General features: G+C 36.7%; 2 protein-coding genes across 4 annotated transcripts in view; both read right to left on the bottom strand.

The window, feature by feature from the left end:
* Positions 1 to 461: 461 nt before the first annotated feature.
* scgn (secretagogin, EF-hand calcium binding protein) lies at positions 462 to 13,401 on the bottom strand. Its single transcript, XM_034698212.1, has 11 exons — positions 13,245 to 13,401; positions 12,765 to 12,835; positions 10,949 to 11,041; positions 7,688 to 7,777; positions 5,534 to 5,590; positions 5,093 to 5,170; positions 3,531 to 3,586; positions 3,065 to 3,110; positions 2,872 to 2,931; positions 1,804 to 1,872; positions 462 to 1,117 (listed from the first exon to the last, which is right to left on the bottom strand). The coding sequence occupies exons 1-11, from the start codon at positions 13,312 to 13,314 to the stop codon at positions 989 to 991; spliced, it is 819 nt and encodes a 272-aa protein (XP_034554103.1). The 5' UTR covers positions 13,315 to 13,401; the 3' UTR covers positions 462 to 988.
* Positions 13,402 to 13,577: 176 nt separating this feature from the next.
* Positions 13,578 to 19,142, bottom strand: part of LOC117822922 (F-actin-uncapping protein LRRC16A-like) — a 90,217-nt gene continuing 84,652 nt past the window's right edge. For 2 of the 3 annotated variants that reach the window (XM_034697880.1, XM_034697879.1), the window contains exons 36-38: positions 18,947 to 19,141; positions 18,551 to 18,691; positions 13,818 to 17,150 (exon numbers count right to left, since the gene is read on the bottom strand). In XM_034697880.1, coding sequence (XP_034553771.1) covers positions 16,972 to 17,150; positions 18,551 to 18,691; positions 18,947 to 19,141 — 515 coding nt within the window. In that variant the 3' untranslated portion in view covers positions 13,818 to 16,971. Of the gene's footprint in view, positions 17,151 to 18,550; positions 18,692 to 18,946; position 19,142 lie in introns of all 3 variants that reach the window. The other variant, XM_034697878.1, reaches the window with a different exon arrangement.

Genomic DNA, 19,142 nt, shown 5'->3' with positions numbered 1-19,142 from the left:
TGCCTGTGTTATTTCCAACAAGAAAAAATCGAACCGTGACAAAAACGTATCGAACCGAACTGTGAATTTTGTTTATCGTTGCACCCCTAGAAAATATGTCTACGAATAGACTTGGGAACACAGAAACTTATTGTAGCTGACATATTAAATATGTTATCTGCTCCAAGATTCACATGCTAGAACAAATCCACACAAACTTTTTTTTTTAAAGCCATGAAGCTACCCATTAGAAAAGGTAGTAACCATTTATATGCAGAATATAATCTGCCTCAAATGTCACTTTTAATGACAAGTCTGCTGAAACAGAACTGGTCATCATTAGGATGCCAGTGGAGAAAGGCAGAATAAACTCACAGGTGCTCTGTTCAATCAAGGAGTAGACCACATTGTTACTAGGAATATTGAGAGATTATCAAACGTGACGGTTAAATAATCAACAAAGAGAAGAGAAAAAACATTAGTTCATCCCTTGTCTTAGTTTTATTTCCCTCTACAACCCATTGCATTAATATTAAATCAGCATAGTTAACTTTGGCATTCTTGCCAGAGAATCCTGCAAATGGCACACACTTGGGTGATAACTACTTTCATCACTAAAGTTACAGAGAAAATGTAATCATACAATTCAAATCATGCTATATTTCCAATTACATGGTCACAGACTAACACACTGATAAAAACTGTTGCATACTTAGAGCACAGGTAGCCACTCAAAATGCATTAATATTTAATTCCATTCTTTCCAATTACAACATGCAGAAAAGACTGATATTCAATGTCATATTAGTAATTTAATCTTGTTTTTATTGTACACTGTCATATTGAGTCAATTATTTGAAGGATCAAATGATTCCTTTTAAATGTTGACCTTTAATGACCCAGTAATTAGACCGATCCAGATAAAATCAAACCTCTTATGGATAATACCACAAATACAGAGTCAATGTAATACATGTTATACAGTGTTGTAAATAGTACGACTATCTACCTATGCATTAGGTTTAACACCCAGGCACAAAGCCAGCTCATTTTTTTGGATCTTTCCATCTTTGTTGACGTCACAGTGACCCAACATAACGGCTCGCAGCTTGTCCAGATCAGGACCTGTGAGGTTGGGCTGAGAGAAAGAAATGGAGATGCTTTTTAGCACCTAATGATGTTGTGTCTCTTTGCTCTAGTTTGAGGAGCAGTGTGTATCATTAGTGATTAACGTCAGTACAATGCCAGCATTTTTACAGACCATACCCATCAAATTCATTCGACATTGGTGTTGTCTTTCGGAATTGTACTTTACACTTTAAAACAACTATTAATGAGGTAATTTTTTTTACTTGAATTAAATCTCGTTACTATTTCAATAATCATTAAATTGGAAATATCAGTTACAATTTCCAAGAAAAAAACCACAACTGTTTAATGCAGCCTTAAGTATGTTATAATATATGACAATTGAGCATCAAATTACAACCATATAAACTTTGCTGATATCAAAGTGTATTTTTGCCTTAAAATACTTAAATGATGAATCAATAATCATATTTTTTTTTTTGTTGTTGTCTATCACTATCATTATCTGAGCATCTAGGCAAGTTATTTCAGGAGCCGAATGCTGCTTGTCCTCTAAATGTACTAGGATTAAAACACTACCGTGGTGTCAATTCCCTATTGTTTAGGATTTTGGCAGGTACTTTTGAAGACCAAACCCTTGTTTCCCAGATAATTAAACGCTGTATAAGGTACATATGTATGTTAAGGATTTCATTATAACAGTTAAAAAACCCATCAAGTTTTGTAATATCTTACCCTAACCAGCCCCATCATGTCTTTGACAAAGCCGTCCACCTCTGGACCCTCCAGCACTCCTGTCTTACTCTGAACAGCAAAAGAAAAGACCATAAAAGAGAGACAGAAAAGAGAAGAAAGGAAGAGTGAAAAATCACTTTATTTAACCGATATCCCAATCAGGTTGTTAAGCCATTCATTAGTCCTCTTCTTCTTTGGGATAATCCAGGGCATAATGCATCCCAGCATGCATTGGGCTGATCAAATTTGTACCTTACAGTAAAATCTATATTAAGATAACAACACTGCTACTGGTTGGACTCACACAATGTAAGCTGCAAAAATATGGTGCTCTCTCTCTTAAACCAGCAGTACAAAGATTCATTAGTGAAAATTAGATAATTCTTTCCATGACATCTGGGCTATTTCTGACTGATATATATATAACTTTTTGCATATTTAACCTTCTCAAAGACTAGCAAAAGATGTGTGTAAGCCTGTGATACACTTAAAGCGTTAGTATATCAAGAAAATATTTCCACTTGATGAGCTGTTGAAAGTGAAAATCAGGCCTCAGTGTGAAAATGCAATTACCTTTTGACACTTCAGGCTAAATTTTTCATATAATTTCACAGAGCCAGGGACACTTATTGGTGATTTGTATCTGGAACCATCCTGTGAATAAGTCTAATTAAGTAAAGTCAACCAACCAAAGAGTGACATGGAATCAAAGTTGCTGTATTTCATTTTGTGTCATTACTGAGGTAAAGGAGATATTTGGATTCTGTGTTACTTTACTAAGCGCTGTTCTACATAATGAGCACATCATAAAAATAATGACATGTTAATTCAGTGGCAGCGATATCTGGGTTGGCTGGAAAGGTTCTATCAGTGCTATTCAGAAGCCTTGATATTTATTTTTTTGCCTTGTCAAATAAAATGTCCACTGACTGAGATGAAGACCACTCATAGATCGAACAACCAGCAGTTCACAGTCTATCATAGTTTCCTGTAGGACATACCAATAATAATCTCTGATGAGATGAAATTAAGGAACAGCAGTCAGATTATGTGCAGTTCTGTACTTACAACATCATAATGGGAAAAGATCTTGTCAAAATCTCTCTTTCTCTCCTCTTTACTACTGGCCTGTGAAAGAAGAAACATGTGGTTAAAATGTATGGATAAATGGAGGGAAAAATAACAACATTTCTTATTATTTTGCTTCAACTTAGTGTTACCTTTATGTTTTAATGTGCCATATATTAAAGAAAACACTTACATCCATCTGGAACTGCAGCAGAAAATTTTCCTGTAAAGCCAAAATCCTGATTGAGGAAAAACAAACAAACAGAAAAGGCTGCAGTTTAAGAACACTGTACAATTTTTTAGGCCCTTTTGGTTCTCACCCTCTGACAAGTGTCCCACATTACAAAAAACTAAAGCTAAGTATTAAATTGAACCAACACAATGCATCTTCAAAAAGTAGGAACTAAACTCAATAGATTAAAACTGAACTGAAATTGAAATTAAAACCCCAAAAAATGAAAAAAGGAAATAAGGTTAAGTTCAAAACTATTTGAACCTTGATGTGAAGTTAATAATCAAAAGCATTCTGCCAATAACAAGTCTCCATGTATCCCTGCTAACACCAACTCATTTAGTACAGACACAAACATTGGTTTCAGCTGTTTTAACATTGCAGGCGAATGTTAAATGTCGTCCTTTATATGATCTCTGATAATCACCTGGCCAAGTCATTTAAATCCAAACAGCCATCCTTGTTTTTGTCAAAGATTTTCATCTGTAAGAAAGAAAAACAGATTTACTGGGAAACATTAGATTTACTCCACCCACTGGAAATCTGTCTGTCCTTGTTATTTCCTCAAAGCACCATCTCTGACTGCAGGGCAGACTAATAATCTGATCTGACTCTGAGCATTGAACCATGTCTCCTCTACTAGTAAAGATAAATCAAGGGACTATAGAAATCACAGGCTGTTTGAGACTGTCTCAAACCATGCTGTCTGCTGTGTCCCTCTGCTTTTTGAAGCTGCAGCAGAAAATTAAATCTTAAAAAAAAATCCACAGTGGAAAGTCTCTTAGATCAGTTTCTTCATTTATACATTAGCTGGAAGAATAGTACATTTGCAGCTTTCTGGAGTTCTACTGCTCTTTTTGTGAAATTTAACATGAAATATGTTTTGAGGATATGAGGTGTTCTTTTCTTTTATTGCATTTCAATGCAACGACAGTACCTAACTAGCCACCTCGAAAAAAGGCACAAAAAGTAGAAGGAGCTGTGTTTGTATAACACATATATTGTATATTCAAACTCCAAACACTCAAGTAGGTAGGGGAGAACGGGGTTGGTTGTCACCAGGGTTGGTTGGCACACTTGTTATATCTCGCCACCAGAGGCCACTGTCTCTCAAATTGGGGTATGGACATTTCCAGAATTAGGATCTGAGCTCACCTACATAGTCTTCTCTGGAGTAAGACAGCTGAACTTGAGGTGAGAGGACTTTTTGTGTTTTTCATGTCAAATTGTAAATATTCAGCTCCTCAGTATTTTTCTCCTAGGCTTTTAAACGATGGGTTTATAACGAAATAAGTGTTACCCTTACAAAGTGTGAGGGGAAAGCTATAGTTAGATTTTTATTAGCTAGCTAAGTAGTTGTTAGATGGTTGTTAGCCTTGATGCTAATGTCGTCACATGTAACAACCAACCCCTATGTTGGCAAAATCATGCATGGTGAAATGAGTTGGAGTGCGCAGAACTTACATGTGCCATCACTGTAACTCAGTGACTGCATGTAGCCTGGTTGAGTAGCCATTATTGTTCGGCCTATTTGTTTTGTTCTTTATGTTGTTATATAGGCTGGCCTAAAGATGTGTTTCCTCTTCATGTTCCTTGCTCATTTTATGTTAAAATGCATTAAGTTATGTAGGCCTATCACTTGTCAGTGCATTTTTCAAATTTAGTTCTGCCTTCTTACCTTTTTAAGAAGATTTTTCCTATTGAAATACAATTGTGACAACCATCCCTGTGATGGGGTTGGTTGTCACAATGTGTCAGAGTGTCTTTGATAGTTAATTGCCTCTTTGATACAATAATTGGAAAATGAGAGGGATACACATTTCAAGCCAACACCTTAAGCTTCAATTTAATGTAGGAATGACTATTGAAAGATGTTTTGATGATGAGCAATCATCAAAACAGTAAAAAGTGTGACAACCAACCCTGTTCTCCCCTAATACTGAGGGTTTTTTATGAAGGTTGTGTTTCTGAGAGTGATAGTACGCCTACCATTGTGTCTGTGTACTCCTCCAGTTTGTCAGATGGCACTTCCTTGTGATGCTGCAGGAACAAGTCTTTTAAAAAAGCCTGAGAGAGAAAGGTATAACAAATAATTACACAAACATAAGAGTGAAATCCTTGGGTGGACACTTGAGTACACACATCTATTGAAAATACACAAAAAATGATACATCATGCTTTACAAAATGAGTGCAGTTGAACCCTTTTGTAACCTAAAATTACCAAGAATCTCTACTCCTTGAAAAACATGTAGTCAGAGGCTGAAAGGACAAACATCTCATTGTGTTAGAGTACAGGAAATAATGGCTGAGGGTTACACTTGTTCTCTACCTCTGCCAACACTGACAATGTTTCCTTGAACTGAAGAGAGATGAGTAATAGTTCTGTTTTATGAATAGAAGTGCATTTTGTTAGTGTTGATCACCTAACCTTGAGCTCCTGAGCCGAGATGTAGCCACTGCAGTCAATGTCATACTTCTTCCATATCTGCAGAAAGAGGGGAGAATGAATCAGCAAAGGCTTCCATTCTGTGGCTATAGATGCATTTGAGTAACAAAGAATACAAATAAGTAAATACAACTTCCTTAAATAAGTCATTGTAGTCATCACTATTGAGATATCACACTAGATTAAATTCACATTTGATAGATACAGTAGACACAATTCAGATGATAACAACCATTAGCTTATTGAATTTATTGAAACTTTGCATTGTGCACAAAATAAATGTATAATTCTAAGGTTTTAAAAGACTTTCTCATATTTTGCACATGTTCCAACTTGACTTTTCTACTCGGCTGACTGGTCATCCTGGCTAGAATGACTAGACAACATGGGAAAGATGTAAGGTAAGCATCATTATCATCATCAGCAACAGGGGTTACAATGTCATTTAGCAGACGCTTGTATCCAAAGCGACGTACATACGAGAACAAGAACAACACAAGCAAAGATCTAGACAAGAGGAAACAAGATCAGTAAAAGTAACAAAGTGCTTCAAGTCAATTTGGGTGCAGGTACTGCCAAGCAGTCTAAAGGCAATGCACAAAAGTAAGTAAGTCTTTTTTTTTTTTTTTGTTTTCTTTTTTTCTTTATTTATTTATTAATAAAATAAGGAACATCTACAATGAAGCAACCAAATAATTTAAGACCTTCCATTATCATCATCAACAATTAACTTGTCATCACCACAATAATGACCAAAGTACCAAGTGCTGGGTCACTCAAGAGCTGAACACAGATTCCCTGAGTAGAGCAGGACAGTGTGAGTCAACTGTAGCTGGAAGACATGGTCTGCCACTGGGGACAACAGTGGAGAACAGTCTAGCTAAGTGCATAGTGCTTCCTAAAGAGCTGGGTCTTTAGCTGTCTTTTGAAAGTAGAGAGGGACTCTGCAGATCGAATGGAGTTGGCCAATTCATTCCACCATTTAGGGACAACAGAAGAGAAGAGTCCAGCTAGTGATTTTGAGGCCTTGTGTGCTGGAAGCACTAGGCGCTTTTCAGAGGCTGAGCGTAGCGGGCGAGAAGGGCAGTAGACCTGGATGAGGGGTTTCAGGTAAACTGGAGCAGTTTTGGTGACTGCTTTGTAAGTCATGATTAGAGTTTTGTATCTAATGCGAGCTGCAACTGGAAGCCAGTGTAGCGATATGAGCAGGGGAGTGACATGAGCTGTCTTAGGCTGGTTGAAGACCAGACGTGCTGCTGCATTCTGGATCATTTGCAGAGGTTAAAGTGAACTTTATTTTTTACCCGTCTTTTTTTTTACTTCAATTCAGCCTAATTCCTCAACATAAAACACAAACAAGGGAATACCAAGTAGACAATTCCACAATGGTCCCATAATGAATGGTGAACTTCACAGTTGCTTTATACTAGGGCTGTCAAAACACGTTAATAGCACATCAGTTGTTGCTTGTTGGGCTTGAGTTTGCCATGCTAGGCTTTTAGTTTATTTTTGGAGTTTCTAGTATATTTAAAGTTATTCTAGGGAGTTGTCTGTATAGTTTTTGTCATTGTTTTGGATTATTGCAATAATAAGAATCATACAATTGAATAAACAGTAAGCATATTTGTCCAATCCCATGTTGCTGAGAGTATTAGAAACTTCAAAAATCTGCCTTTAGATTACATTTACAACATATTAAAAAAGTGTGATTATTTTGCAATTAATCATGAGTTAACTATGGACAATGATGCAATTAAACATGATTGCCAAAAAAAATTGGTATGACAGCCCTACTTTATACACATCTTAGACAATTTTCTTAACAGTATACTTCCTTTTTTGTGATCAGTTGTTTATTGGTTGTTTTTCAGTGGCTTTGATATTGTACAACATAGCACAATTTATGATTCAGCCAACCATTTACCCCCACCCCCCACCCCCCCGCACCCACTCCTCATCCCACCCCAAATAAAAGTATACCTGTGTATTTAATTGTTTTTATGCTAATATATATAATATACTCTTCTGTATTGACACATTGTGGTTTAAATATTCCTGGCTGGAATATGGCGTGTCCCATGTCGCCATGTCCATCTATAAAGTGATTTTTGGGTGACGTTTTTTTGAAGAGCTTACCTTCATGAAGTCAACACTGTTGTCCAGAGGAGCTTCCCTGCGGAAAATTAACAAAAAGTTCTCATCTTCAGGGAGTATCATGTTGGCCAACTGGAAAACAGATCAGAGGTCAGAACAGAGTTAGAGATTTAAACTTTAAATAGTTCAGTCTCTTTTGATCTGGTCTTGCTTTCTTCATGAGATCAGGGGTTGGTTTTTTAAACATCTATTTTTCAAAGAAGAAATGGATCAATTGAAAGAAAACTAACCCTTGGACACTGTTTACAGAAAGAGTCTTGTGGTTAAGTTTTTGATTGAATTAAATATATTTTATTTTAATATTTTATTTTATATATATATATATATATTGCATGAATGTGCAAGTAGTTGTCTTAGTTATATGTGTCAGCAAACCTGCACAAACTGGAGCTCCCTATATGGGCGGATACAACAGGACAGAGGGGATGTATGATTACAGTATATTCTACAGCAGTTCCTCCTGGCTTCACTCCAGTTCATGTAGCTCTTCTCCTGTCTGTCCTTCTTTAATGGTATCAGCCCTGCATTAGCAGATTAAACTGTCCCCATCATCAATTTCATTAAAATACAAGATGATACTGCAGCCATTTTGATCAGAAAGCTGCAGAACAGCTCAGTCAGATTAAACGCAATGCACCAATACTGAGTCAACAGAGGCCCAAGAAGAGTCAGAAGATTTACAAGATTACTTCTCTTTCCTGGAAATCAGATGATAAAGAAAATAAAGGGCCCGGTCATCTCTTATTTAGTTTAATTCAATTCCTTTTTATCCTACACATGTCTAACCATGATGTCAGATATATGTGAATTGCTTCACTTATCAAATCAGAAGTACAAAGCCTAAAGGTATTTAATCTAAAATGGAAAAACAAGTAATCACCTTTTACAAGCTAAAACAAGAAAGCTAATGACGACTTAATAATCATTATTTTATCAACCACACATAAAAAATACTAAGACAACTCTGCTCCTTATGAAGACCATGGGGTGGAGCAACAGAGTCATAATGGAAAAAATATAGTCAGCATGTTGTCTCAATCTACAGACCGGCTTAGAAATAAAGACAATTGCTTGCCTAAATGTGCATATATATTTAGTATTGAGTTATTTTCTAATGCATACAAAACATATGACAATAGCTGGCAATGTATACATTTTAGGATTCAGTAATTCACAAATATACAGTGCCTTGCAAAAGTATTCATTCCCCTTGAAATGTTCCACATTTTGTCACGTTACAAGCACAAACTTAAATGTATTTAATTGGGATTTTATGTGATAGACCAACACAAAGTAGCACATACATGTGAAGTGGAAGGAAAATGATACATGGTGTTCACGATTTTTTACAAATAAAAATCTGTGATGTGATGTTTAAAAGCAGTTTGTAAAAGGCAAAGGCAAAATACAGGATGCAAAGTTGAGCTTTGTATAGACTTCCGTGGATGGCAGCAAAATATGAATGACAGGTTGAAACCTTCCTTTTGTTCAACATCCATACCTTGGGCTGGATAAAACATGGCTGTTGTCTCAGTAAAGTCAACCATTAGTTTCTGAGGATATGTTATGAGGCCCAACGATGGCTTTCCCCATATTGGTCAAATCAACCCCGCCCCCAATTAAGCAAACTTATGCGTAACTCTTAGCCTTAATATTATCACAATGGATGAGTTACTAAACTCACTTCCTGTACAATTCTTACAAATAAAGAATTAATTTTTACAGACCAGAGTTGTTTTTTTTGTACCATGCTGTAAACATGTTTATTTCTACTGTAAAAAATGACATTTTAAGATGAGCTTTAGCCTGATCCCCTTGGCTTCTGAATCCAGTCTTAAGTGGACACTCTAGGAACAGCAGATTTATGAATTTACACTTGATTAATACATTGGAGTTGCCACTTGATTCGCTGAAGTCAGAACTCAAATCTGCAATATGATACTGAAACAGAGTAGTACAAGCGTGAAATGCAGATACCACACAGGATATGGGGCCTTTCTGATAAGTCTGCCTACCACCTCCCTATCGTGACTGGCTGCACCAGTAAAGAGGAAATAAAAACCACAAACAAACAACTTTGAAGTGCTCAGTAACTAAGAACAAGTGGGCAAGTGTATTTACTAGAGGAGCCTAAATTCTTACAGCTAGTGCCTGGCATGAGCAATTCCACCCTGGACTGGTCCTAAGTCTATTGCTGGGCTCATTAAATGAAAATGGTATAAGAAAGGAAAAATCCCCTTGTAATAAAGAACTGTTTATACTGTGATTTTTTTTTATAAATGTAGTTTAGAAACACACTATGTCTGCTATCAGCTGCACTCCTTATGTCCTAAAATAACTTAAAATCCCAGTGAGTTTCACATAGTGAAACAGCAATTTTGTTGTTAGATAGAGCAAATATTTGGGGTGTAACCAGAGTGTGAAGCTTTAAAAGAAGCTATTAGACAAAGAGGTTTTATCTCACTGGTCCAACATTAGCCACAGTAAATGATGGTCTTCAACAGGCCACTTATGGAACACATATATTGATTTTTCCACAGCTTAATGAGTAAAAGCCAGAGCGTTTGGGGTCTATGAGTTCAATACATTAAGGGATGGGTCTAATGAATGCATAAAAGATCCTGTTGTAATATGAGGTGCTCTGATGAAGAGCTGTTGCCGTGCCAAGAGCTGGATCACACGCAGAGCGAGAGAGCAATGTCATCAGAGATTAGTTTTACATTTCCAGGAAAGAGAAGTGATCTTGTGATCTATCAGTCAAAGTTTATACTGATACATTTAATTAAGATTTAATCAACTAATGAACTGACTCAATTAAAAAGCCATTTTCACATCACCCTTTAGGAAATACAAGCATTTTATTTTGTGCTGTCTAGAATCTCCAAAATGTTCATTAGATTCTTTCCCTTATAGAATTTTCTTGGTTTGAATACAGCTCTCCCGACTTCTCTACAGGACGGCTCAGCAAGCCTGGAAATTAGGCTTTTGCTGAATGTGAAACAAGCTGTACATGTGTTAAACAAAAGAGACTAGATGCAGAGAGAGGGATGGTGGAGGAAGAGAGAAGAGTAGATTAATCTGTGAGAGAGAGGATAACGGAAGAGAAGAACATATTCAATACAGAGGAAGTAGGCCTGAGATGGTTTGCTCATGTGCAGATAGAGAGAGATAAGAGAGACTCTAAATGACATTGCTTTTAGTCTGCTGAACGTAATGGTTTTGTGAAAGAGGGAGTTACTGTACCTCCTGAATCTGTAGTCGCCCATCAGCAGTGACATCATAAGCTGACATGAACCTCTGCTTCAGTCTCTGGACTCTTTCTTCTGTCACTTTCTCCTGCAAAGACACGTGATTATAATACAATCCTTTTTCTTGTTTCATCAAAGACACTATTGGAAATAACTGATATTATGAATCTGTACAGAATTTATCATGGGGGAAAATAAAATAGTCTGTTTACCAAAATATTAAAGATAATTGTTGATTTTTTACAACTATTTCCTCTATTGAAGACAAAGGCACACCATAAAATGTTAAATTCATGATTTTAGAATATAAAGACTGTTCTGGCTGAGTCACTCTTATTATAAGCAATGTCACCATGGAGACTCCTATGCTCTCACATATTTTGTTCTTTCAAGGTTTGTCTTTTGAACTCTGAGATTGTTGTTTTTCTGTGGCTCACATTACATCTTCCTTACTCAACATATCTACTTATTCAAGAATCTGAGTTCAGGATCACATTTTGTATTCCCAGTATAATGTCAGGGTCAGACTAATGCATCAATTTTCAGCTCCAGATTGGAAGCTTATCTTCCACTGTCTCTTATGAACCCTAATCCTTTTCCTATATGAATATAAAAATGTGTTGATCTATAGATGCTGAAGTCCAAATCACTCAGTGCAGACTGAGCACACAGTCTGCAGACTGCAAGGTGCCAGACCTGTGCTCATTACAGAGAGACATGTATTCATCCTTATCACCACATTAGGTGCCAGCACTCTCCTGTTGCTAAGCAGACATTTCTACACCACTGACACAAAACATGTATATATATTTGGATCCTCAACAACCACTTCCAGGGTAGCAACAACTCTTCAATGGCTGCAAACATGTACACATGACATCAGAGTGTAGGAAAATGACATAACTGCACTGGTTTAACTGTAATACTTAACTTAGAGTATTATGTGCAAATGCATTAATTTGCATATGAGCATATAAATGGAAATTGAAAAATCTGCATAATGTCTTACATGTTACAACTGTGGAAATACAAGTACATGAATAAGAAGGGTACCATAAAGTCAAATTCATATATTACTTTTAAAGTGGAGAATGATAAAATAAGATAACCAGACTTTGCTGTATTGTTTAGAGAGAGATACACCAAACTGTACTTTTCCTGGGGGCTTAAGTGATGTAAAGCAAACATCAGAGAGACTAAGTGACATGTGGTCATAGAGTGTTTGTTTAAGCACAGGCCCATTAGCACACACGCACACAGTGTGGCACACAAATGCAGACCAGAAATGAACTAACAGTTGTATGCTCATTTGGTTTTCCATTATAACCATCATGAGATAAATGGTTCTTCTTTTGAGAGTGTCCAGAGCTCTATAATCGTGTTGTGTCATACAATTACCCAACCCATCCTGACAGCTGCATCGAGCTCCAGCTGACCACACCACAAAGATAAAGTGATGCAAAATCGGTGAAGATAAATGCACCTTCTGGAAGCTGATTTCAGATTTATGTTTGCAATGGTTTCCTATTTGACCTAGCATTACAAAATAAATTATAATTGTTTGTCAAGATACAATTTTGCAACAGTTCTTTGTTCTTATGATACATGATTTCAAATCAACAATGCATGCTTTTATAAAACTGTTATATAGATTGATACGTAGGTAGTAATACAAGCCTTTGTAACATTAGAAAACAATGTTTCTGCAGTTGCAGTCTGTTGCTTTGTGCCCTTTTAGCTACCCCTTGACATGCAATGTATTGAACTTCTGTCATCACATTTAATGAATCCATCCAAAGACAATTACTAACCTGCGGACGCAGTCTCTTCAACATGTGACGGAAAAACTCATCCAGCTCTTTGCCCTCAATGTAGCCATTATCTGTCAAATAAAAAAAAAGTTTTTATTTTGTCTAGGAAGCAAGTTGCAATTTTTCTCACCCTCCCCTTTTGCAACAATACAGTCAGATTATGTCTCTGTCATAATTATCAACTTAATATATTTTTTATTGACTTTGTCTGAGTTTTGCTGATTGTTATGCAGTTTCCCTATTCTCTATGTGAAATGACATTTGCTTTCTCCATTTTCAGAAATAGTCAATAAAACTGTTCCATATGACCAGTACAGACATTTTAAGAACATAAATGACTTCCTTCAACCAGGACTCACAAATGTTTCACCATAATTGAAATACTTCTTTCCCTATGGCTTTAAAGAACAGAGGAAGTACATTATTAATTATCTTTTTAAGCAGGTATTGATGAAAAAAAAAGGTATTAGCTGTCCTCACCATCTGCATCAAAGTGTTGCCAGATCTCCAGGAAACCTGCTGCATCTAGGTCATCAAAACCACTGTCCATTGTCTCAAAGAAAATAAAACCAAGATGTAAACTTTAACATAGAACTCAGATGACTGTAACAGTGTGCAGTTGCTTGCCTAGTTGACTTATATGCTACTCTGACTTAGTCTAAAACCACGCCCCCTCTCTCTCTCTCTCTCTCTGTATGTGGGTGTGAAAGAATGAAAAGGGAAAGAATAAAGTGAATATACCACCTAGTGGTGGTACAATAACGCTGCATGAGACATATTTCACAGCAGTTACAAAAGGAAACAATGCACAGATTTTCAAGCCTGTAAAATTATTTTAATCAATATTAACATCAACATGAAGAAATGTCAAACACCTGCAGAACGTATTGATCATGAAAAAATGGAACAAATAATGAGCAACATGTCATTTGTAATTTTTTTTCTGGCTCAAGGAAAACAGTCATTGTTCTGCATCATGTTTCTTTTCTATGAATCATGATGAAAGTAACATAAAATTAATTACATGTGATAACAAATTAATACATACAAAGAATTAAATTCTACATTTATGAACACAATGTACATGTGAGAGGAGAGACAAGAGAAAGTTAGACATCACCGGCCGCAGTTTTTATTCCAAATAAGTTACAAACAAACCCCTAGTATAGTAGTGTACTTAGTACCAAAACAATATACAGAGGATTAGCAGTCATCGGATAGGAGTGTGATTAGTCACAGTGTGAATGTTACATGTGTGTATAATACACATACATATATACACACGCACACTCCTATGTGTATGAAAGCACATATATACATACAGTACAACTCACATCATGCAGTCACACACATACATATAGACTCAGGAGTCTAGACTGTTTATTTTCACTTTCTCCATTTCCGTGCACCATCAGAAAGGAAGTGGATGCTCATTTTCAGGCTAAAACAGGAAGTCCTCATCATCATTCTTTCAAACATCTCGACAGAAACACAGCCAGCTGCTTCTGAAACCCCAAAATGGAGGAAAACATGACCCCCACTGTGTTACCTCCCTTTGCCAGGAAAAAACAGTGAACGCAGTACAGCACCTGACTGAAGTATTTTTCCTGTGTCCTGGAACTTTTATTAAATAAAAATAAAGTCTGACTTTTGAGACTGAGACAGAAAGCCAAAGCAGCTGTTGACATCAGAGACGGATCAACTATTTACAGGAAAAAGTGTTATTCCCATTAAGCCATTATTAATGATAAAGGAGCAAAATGTTTTTGTTTTTTTTAAATCATTCAACAAGACAATAACATACACTATAGGAAAGGTGCACTAGTGAGACCTTTGGCCCTGACTTTAATAAGACTGGTACAGTACAGTAAAGTTGAATTCAAGGTGTGCCCCTTCACACTACATGTAAGAAAGAGGGTTAGTGCAGATTTCAAGTTAAAGTTGCAGCACACTTTGACAGACATCAACCACATTGTCAAAAGAAAAGTAATTATGAAGCTGGTAGACTGAAATATTAGTTTGATGGGTAATAATGCTGACTTATTTATATGCAGTATGATGCCATTACTCATAGTGGTTGTAGGTCTGTGTTGCTGCTTGTATAAGAGTTGGAGTATATTAAAGTATGTATAGATGTCTCTGGATTTTTGGACTGGTGTAAAGGGTCAGAATGTGTTTCCATTTCTGGGAAAATCTGAGTAAAAGCTTCTCAGTCAAAGTTCTCAGTTGCATACTGATAGTATTTATCATTTGAAAATTGTAAAGACTTTACTTATGCTGCATCATGAATTCAGCATTTTCTAATACAACGGCTCTATGTCTGTCCAAACGTACAGATGAAGAGAGGAAGCATGGTTTTATGTCAGAGAAAACTATCAGATGCATTGGGTCAAAACTGATTAAATTAAGATTTTTTTTCTACTTGTCAATTAATAACACAATCATGATCAATTTCAAATTAAATAATTACTTCAGATCCTGTTTTCTAATTTTGCAGCAGCGTTAAAAGGACACAACTTGCTCTTAAAAGACAAAGATAAGTGGAGTTGGCCTGAGACCTGTGGTGTTTTATTAGCAATCAGCACCTGAAAAAGCTACTCACAGAATATAGCCACCCTCAGTCCACTTTCTCTTCAGGCACTGCATAAGTATTTATTTTTCAACTACAGCAGTCAGATTGCTGATAATTTTCCTTTGTGGTAAATGCAGTGTTTTACACAGAATAGAGGGAAAGTGGACTGAGTTACAAAGCACTGAAGATCAAGTCTGTTGACTGAGGAGAGAGAGTGTTTAAATGCTGGAGTTCCCTCAGTGTCCTGCTTCTACACAAAGAACATACTGGATAAGTTTATGTCAGATTCTGGATCAAATCAGCAGATGAAATGGGATTTGAATCACCTTTCAGCTGGTTCTCCATGGCATTCCTCTTTTTAAGTTAGTTCTTTGCCTTCAATGGACCATTAGTACATCAGAAGAATGTTAATCCACTTGCTGGGATCTGCCTATGTGAGCAGGTTAGAATCTATGTGACTGTGGCACACACTGGCATACAGTTTAAAATTCAATCATTTCATTTTTTAACAATTACCTGCAAGACATTAAGCTGCTTGATTCAAATGTTTTGGTCAGGTTTCGCTTATGACAATGGTGGCACTCTAACAACAGACACATACTTTGTACCTCAGTTGGCAGTATGAATAAAGTTGTCTGTAATTTAAAGGTTTCATCAGATAGAAGTGCAAACACAGTAACAGTGCTGAAGCCTTATTGGTTGGTTATCAGTGAAGTTTAAGTGTACTACAGTCCTCTCAAAGCTACACTTCCAAAGGTCACTCCGAATCTCTACCACAGAGTCAAATTTGGGTCCATTCAGGCTGTATTCAGACCAGTTAGCCTCCTCATAGTGACCTGCAGTTTTACTGTTACGAAAGCTACATTAAATGTGTAGGTGTGATTAATGATTTGCCGACAGTCTCAGCTGAACCTGTATTTTCCTGAAAAGAAAAGATAAATTGCATAATGAGTTTAGACTAGCTGAAGTCCAGAAAAAAGTTGCACATACTGAAAATAGCAAATAGAAAAATCTATACAAATATATCGAGAAGGAAAAGAATGGCATGGACTCTTGGTCTGGTTTGAGTCCAAGTACAGTACAGTGATCCTGGTTTTATTGTTCTGTGGTTTTGGTCCCTGGAAAACTAACTAGCTACTGAAACTTATGGCAACAAGACATAAGATAATGAAAGATTTTACATTTATTCTTATTTTTCACAGTCTGTTTCTGTCTTTAGCACAAAAAAAGTCTGCTATTTCCTAAAAGCATCAAGTCTCTTTTTTCACATGGTTTCCAAAACTTAAAATTCAATTCAAAGCTTAATTAACCTCGTACCCATTCCCTCGAATCCTCTCTGATAGATTTTTTGTTAGAGACGTAATGTTTTCACCATACAGCAGGCTTGTTACAAAAGGCTGTTAGTGAGAAGGAAGCTCTTAGGTTTGGTTTACTCAGTGACTTGTTATTACTGAAAAATGGACTAACAGTGTGTTACCTGATATTTCAGCAGGTCTTTCTGCAAACCAAGAATGACTTGTATATTGTGGTCAGACAGGAAAAACCTCCAATATAAATGAAAACATGCTGACAAGATTGCCCTTAAGTTAATCTTAAAAAAGGAAAATGTGAGGCTTGTCAACACATTTGTCTCACTCATATCAAAATAAAGTCTTTGTCTGCCTCCTCCCCAGAGTCTGATGACTTCTTGCTCGATGTCTTGTCCTTGTCTCGGTTTGGAGGTTGGTCCTTGGTCTTGAGGGAGCTGTGATCCTCAGAGTTGGTCCGGAAAGGACTGGGTCTCTGGACCGAGTCTGACACAGACCCTGGTTTCACTAAAAACAGAGAGAGTAAAAAGCAGATTGCAAAGAGGAAAATGATGGAAAGTATTGACATTGTTTGAAACAAAGGAGAAAATGCGGGAGAGCAAAGGGATAAAATAATCAACTTTTTCAAAATATAAAAAAAACCCAAAAAAAAAACCCAGTAGAAACCAAAACGCAGTGTTAAAGTTCAAGGAGAAGACATTGTAATGGGAGATGAATTTTAATTTTTAGATTCCAGACTCAAATTTGACAACTATGTCAAAAAAATAACAAGACAGTCAAAATAATTCCTAATTGCTTCAAGTTAATTAGGCGTCATATACCAATCAAAGCAGCATAGCATGCAATGATTTTTTTCACATGTCTTATTGCGTCACAGTGTGAAGCCAAACTCCCTTGACCTTGATTAAGCCTGTATCATCTCTGTATAACCAAGCCTTAAAGATAATGGATAAAAAACCCAGGAGATGGCATCACTGCCACATACTGAAGCAGTATAAACTGCACAGCTTTGATCATTTTATTGTTTCAAGCCTGAAACTGTTTTTTAAATGTTTGCTAAACTTAGTAACTGAAATTTTATGCAAATCTGTCACTGCGATATTTGAACATTTTATTTTCAATTAATGTGCAAAACTTTCTAAAAACATTTTTTACTTTGTCATTATGGAGTATTTTGTGTTGAGGGAAAAAAACAATTTAATCCATTTTGGAATAAGGCTGTAACATAACAAAATGTAAAAAAAAGTGAAGGGGTCTGAATACTCTCCGTACCCACTGTATACATTTCTGAGCGGGGAAGCCTTTCTTTCTATGTTAAAAGCTTTTCCTTCTAATGGAGCGGAGGTTCTTAGATTACACTGTCTGCACTGAGTAAAGGGAATCTAACTTGCATTGAGGATTTAAAAAAATAAATAAAAGACAAAAAAAGAAAGAATATAAACTTACCAGAAAGCAAGAATCATGCTTGTGAACATGTATTAGAGGTGGTAAATGACTTGAGATAAAAACTTATAACAAAATACTCAAAGGTGTCACTGATAAGAGACACAAAAAAGGAAGATAGGGTGTAATAAAAAGAAAATCTGAGAAAAGGGAATAAATAAAAAAATAAAAAAAGATCTTCCAGCTGCCTGATCATCCATTACATAATGAACTAGTTTTAATGGATGAAAGAAGTGTGACCTGAATCTATCAGTGTGACACATTGTGAATGTAGACAGACAGTCTGCCTCCATGAGAACAAAGCAAACAGGACCTTTCTTCAAATAAAATCAGTGTGTCCACGAGAAGTGAGCAATGGCTTAAGCAAGCAAGGACAGGCTTCAGGTAACAGAAAACAAGGCAGCTGCTGATGTGTGAGGTGAAAGTTTCAAATCAGTAGACAATCTGTTGATCAGCAAACCTACCATCCTGTGTGGTTTTGCTTGCTGACTGCAGACTTGTCTGTCCATCTTTCTCTTTTTCTGGCTGCATCCTCTTCAGCGTGGGAGGAAGAGTTGTGACTTTTGGAGACAAGCTGCCACTGCTAGGGGAGTCTGGACCCTCATCTGCAAGTAAAATAACCAGGAAACAAATTTAAAACGCATGATGTACAAACTGAATTACAATTTTCTGTCAAATGTCATGTATATGAATGTTCTGATACTCTGATTCAGATACCCTTTTGCTGTTCCTGATACTGGTTAATGAGAGCTTCTTGTTTTTTCATTTATCTGCTGGTTTCAGAGCCTTACAAAATACAAACTTAACTAATGGGGTAATATTATCATATCTTACTGAGTGTTTAAATGCTTGCACTCTACCTATACTCTTGGTGCTGCTGCTGCTAGCGCTCCTCGGTTTCTGGGGGATTGTGGGTCGCGCAGCCAGAGCAGGCTTTGCCCCCTGTGGCATCGGGGGTTTCGGACTCACTGGTACACCAGAGGAACTCGAGGAAGATGTTGCCCTGAGACGGGGAGCTGGCTCAGGCTTGGTCTCAACACAAGGAGGTGTTTTCTC

This window comes from Notolabrus celidotus, chromosome 12 (genome assembly GCF_009762535.1).
Source record: "Notolabrus celidotus isolate fNotCel1 chromosome 12, fNotCel1.pri, whole genome shotgun sequence".
Classification (NCBI taxonomy): Eukaryota; Metazoa; Chordata; class Actinopteri; order Labriformes; family Labridae; genus Notolabrus; species Notolabrus celidotus.
Note: the sequence above shows the minus strand (reverse complement) of the source record. Positions and strands in the feature narration are given on the sequence as shown.

What these genes read in the sequence shown, in the direction of transcription:
- scgn (XM_034698212.1), bottom strand. Translation starts at nt 13,314, where the DNA reads ATGGACAGTGGTTTTGATGACCTAGATGCAGCAGGTTTCCTGGAGATC. An exon ending in ACAGTGTTGACTTCATGAAG is followed by an intron (nt 5,591 to 7,687) that starts GTAAGCTCTTCA and finishes CTCTTTCTGCAG; the next exon opens with ATATGGAAGAAGTATGACAT. An exon ending in AGGAGTACACAGACACAATG is followed by an intron (nt 3,587 to 5,092) that starts GTAGGCGTACTA and finishes TCTTTCTTACAG; the next exon opens with ATGAAAATCTTTGACAAAAA.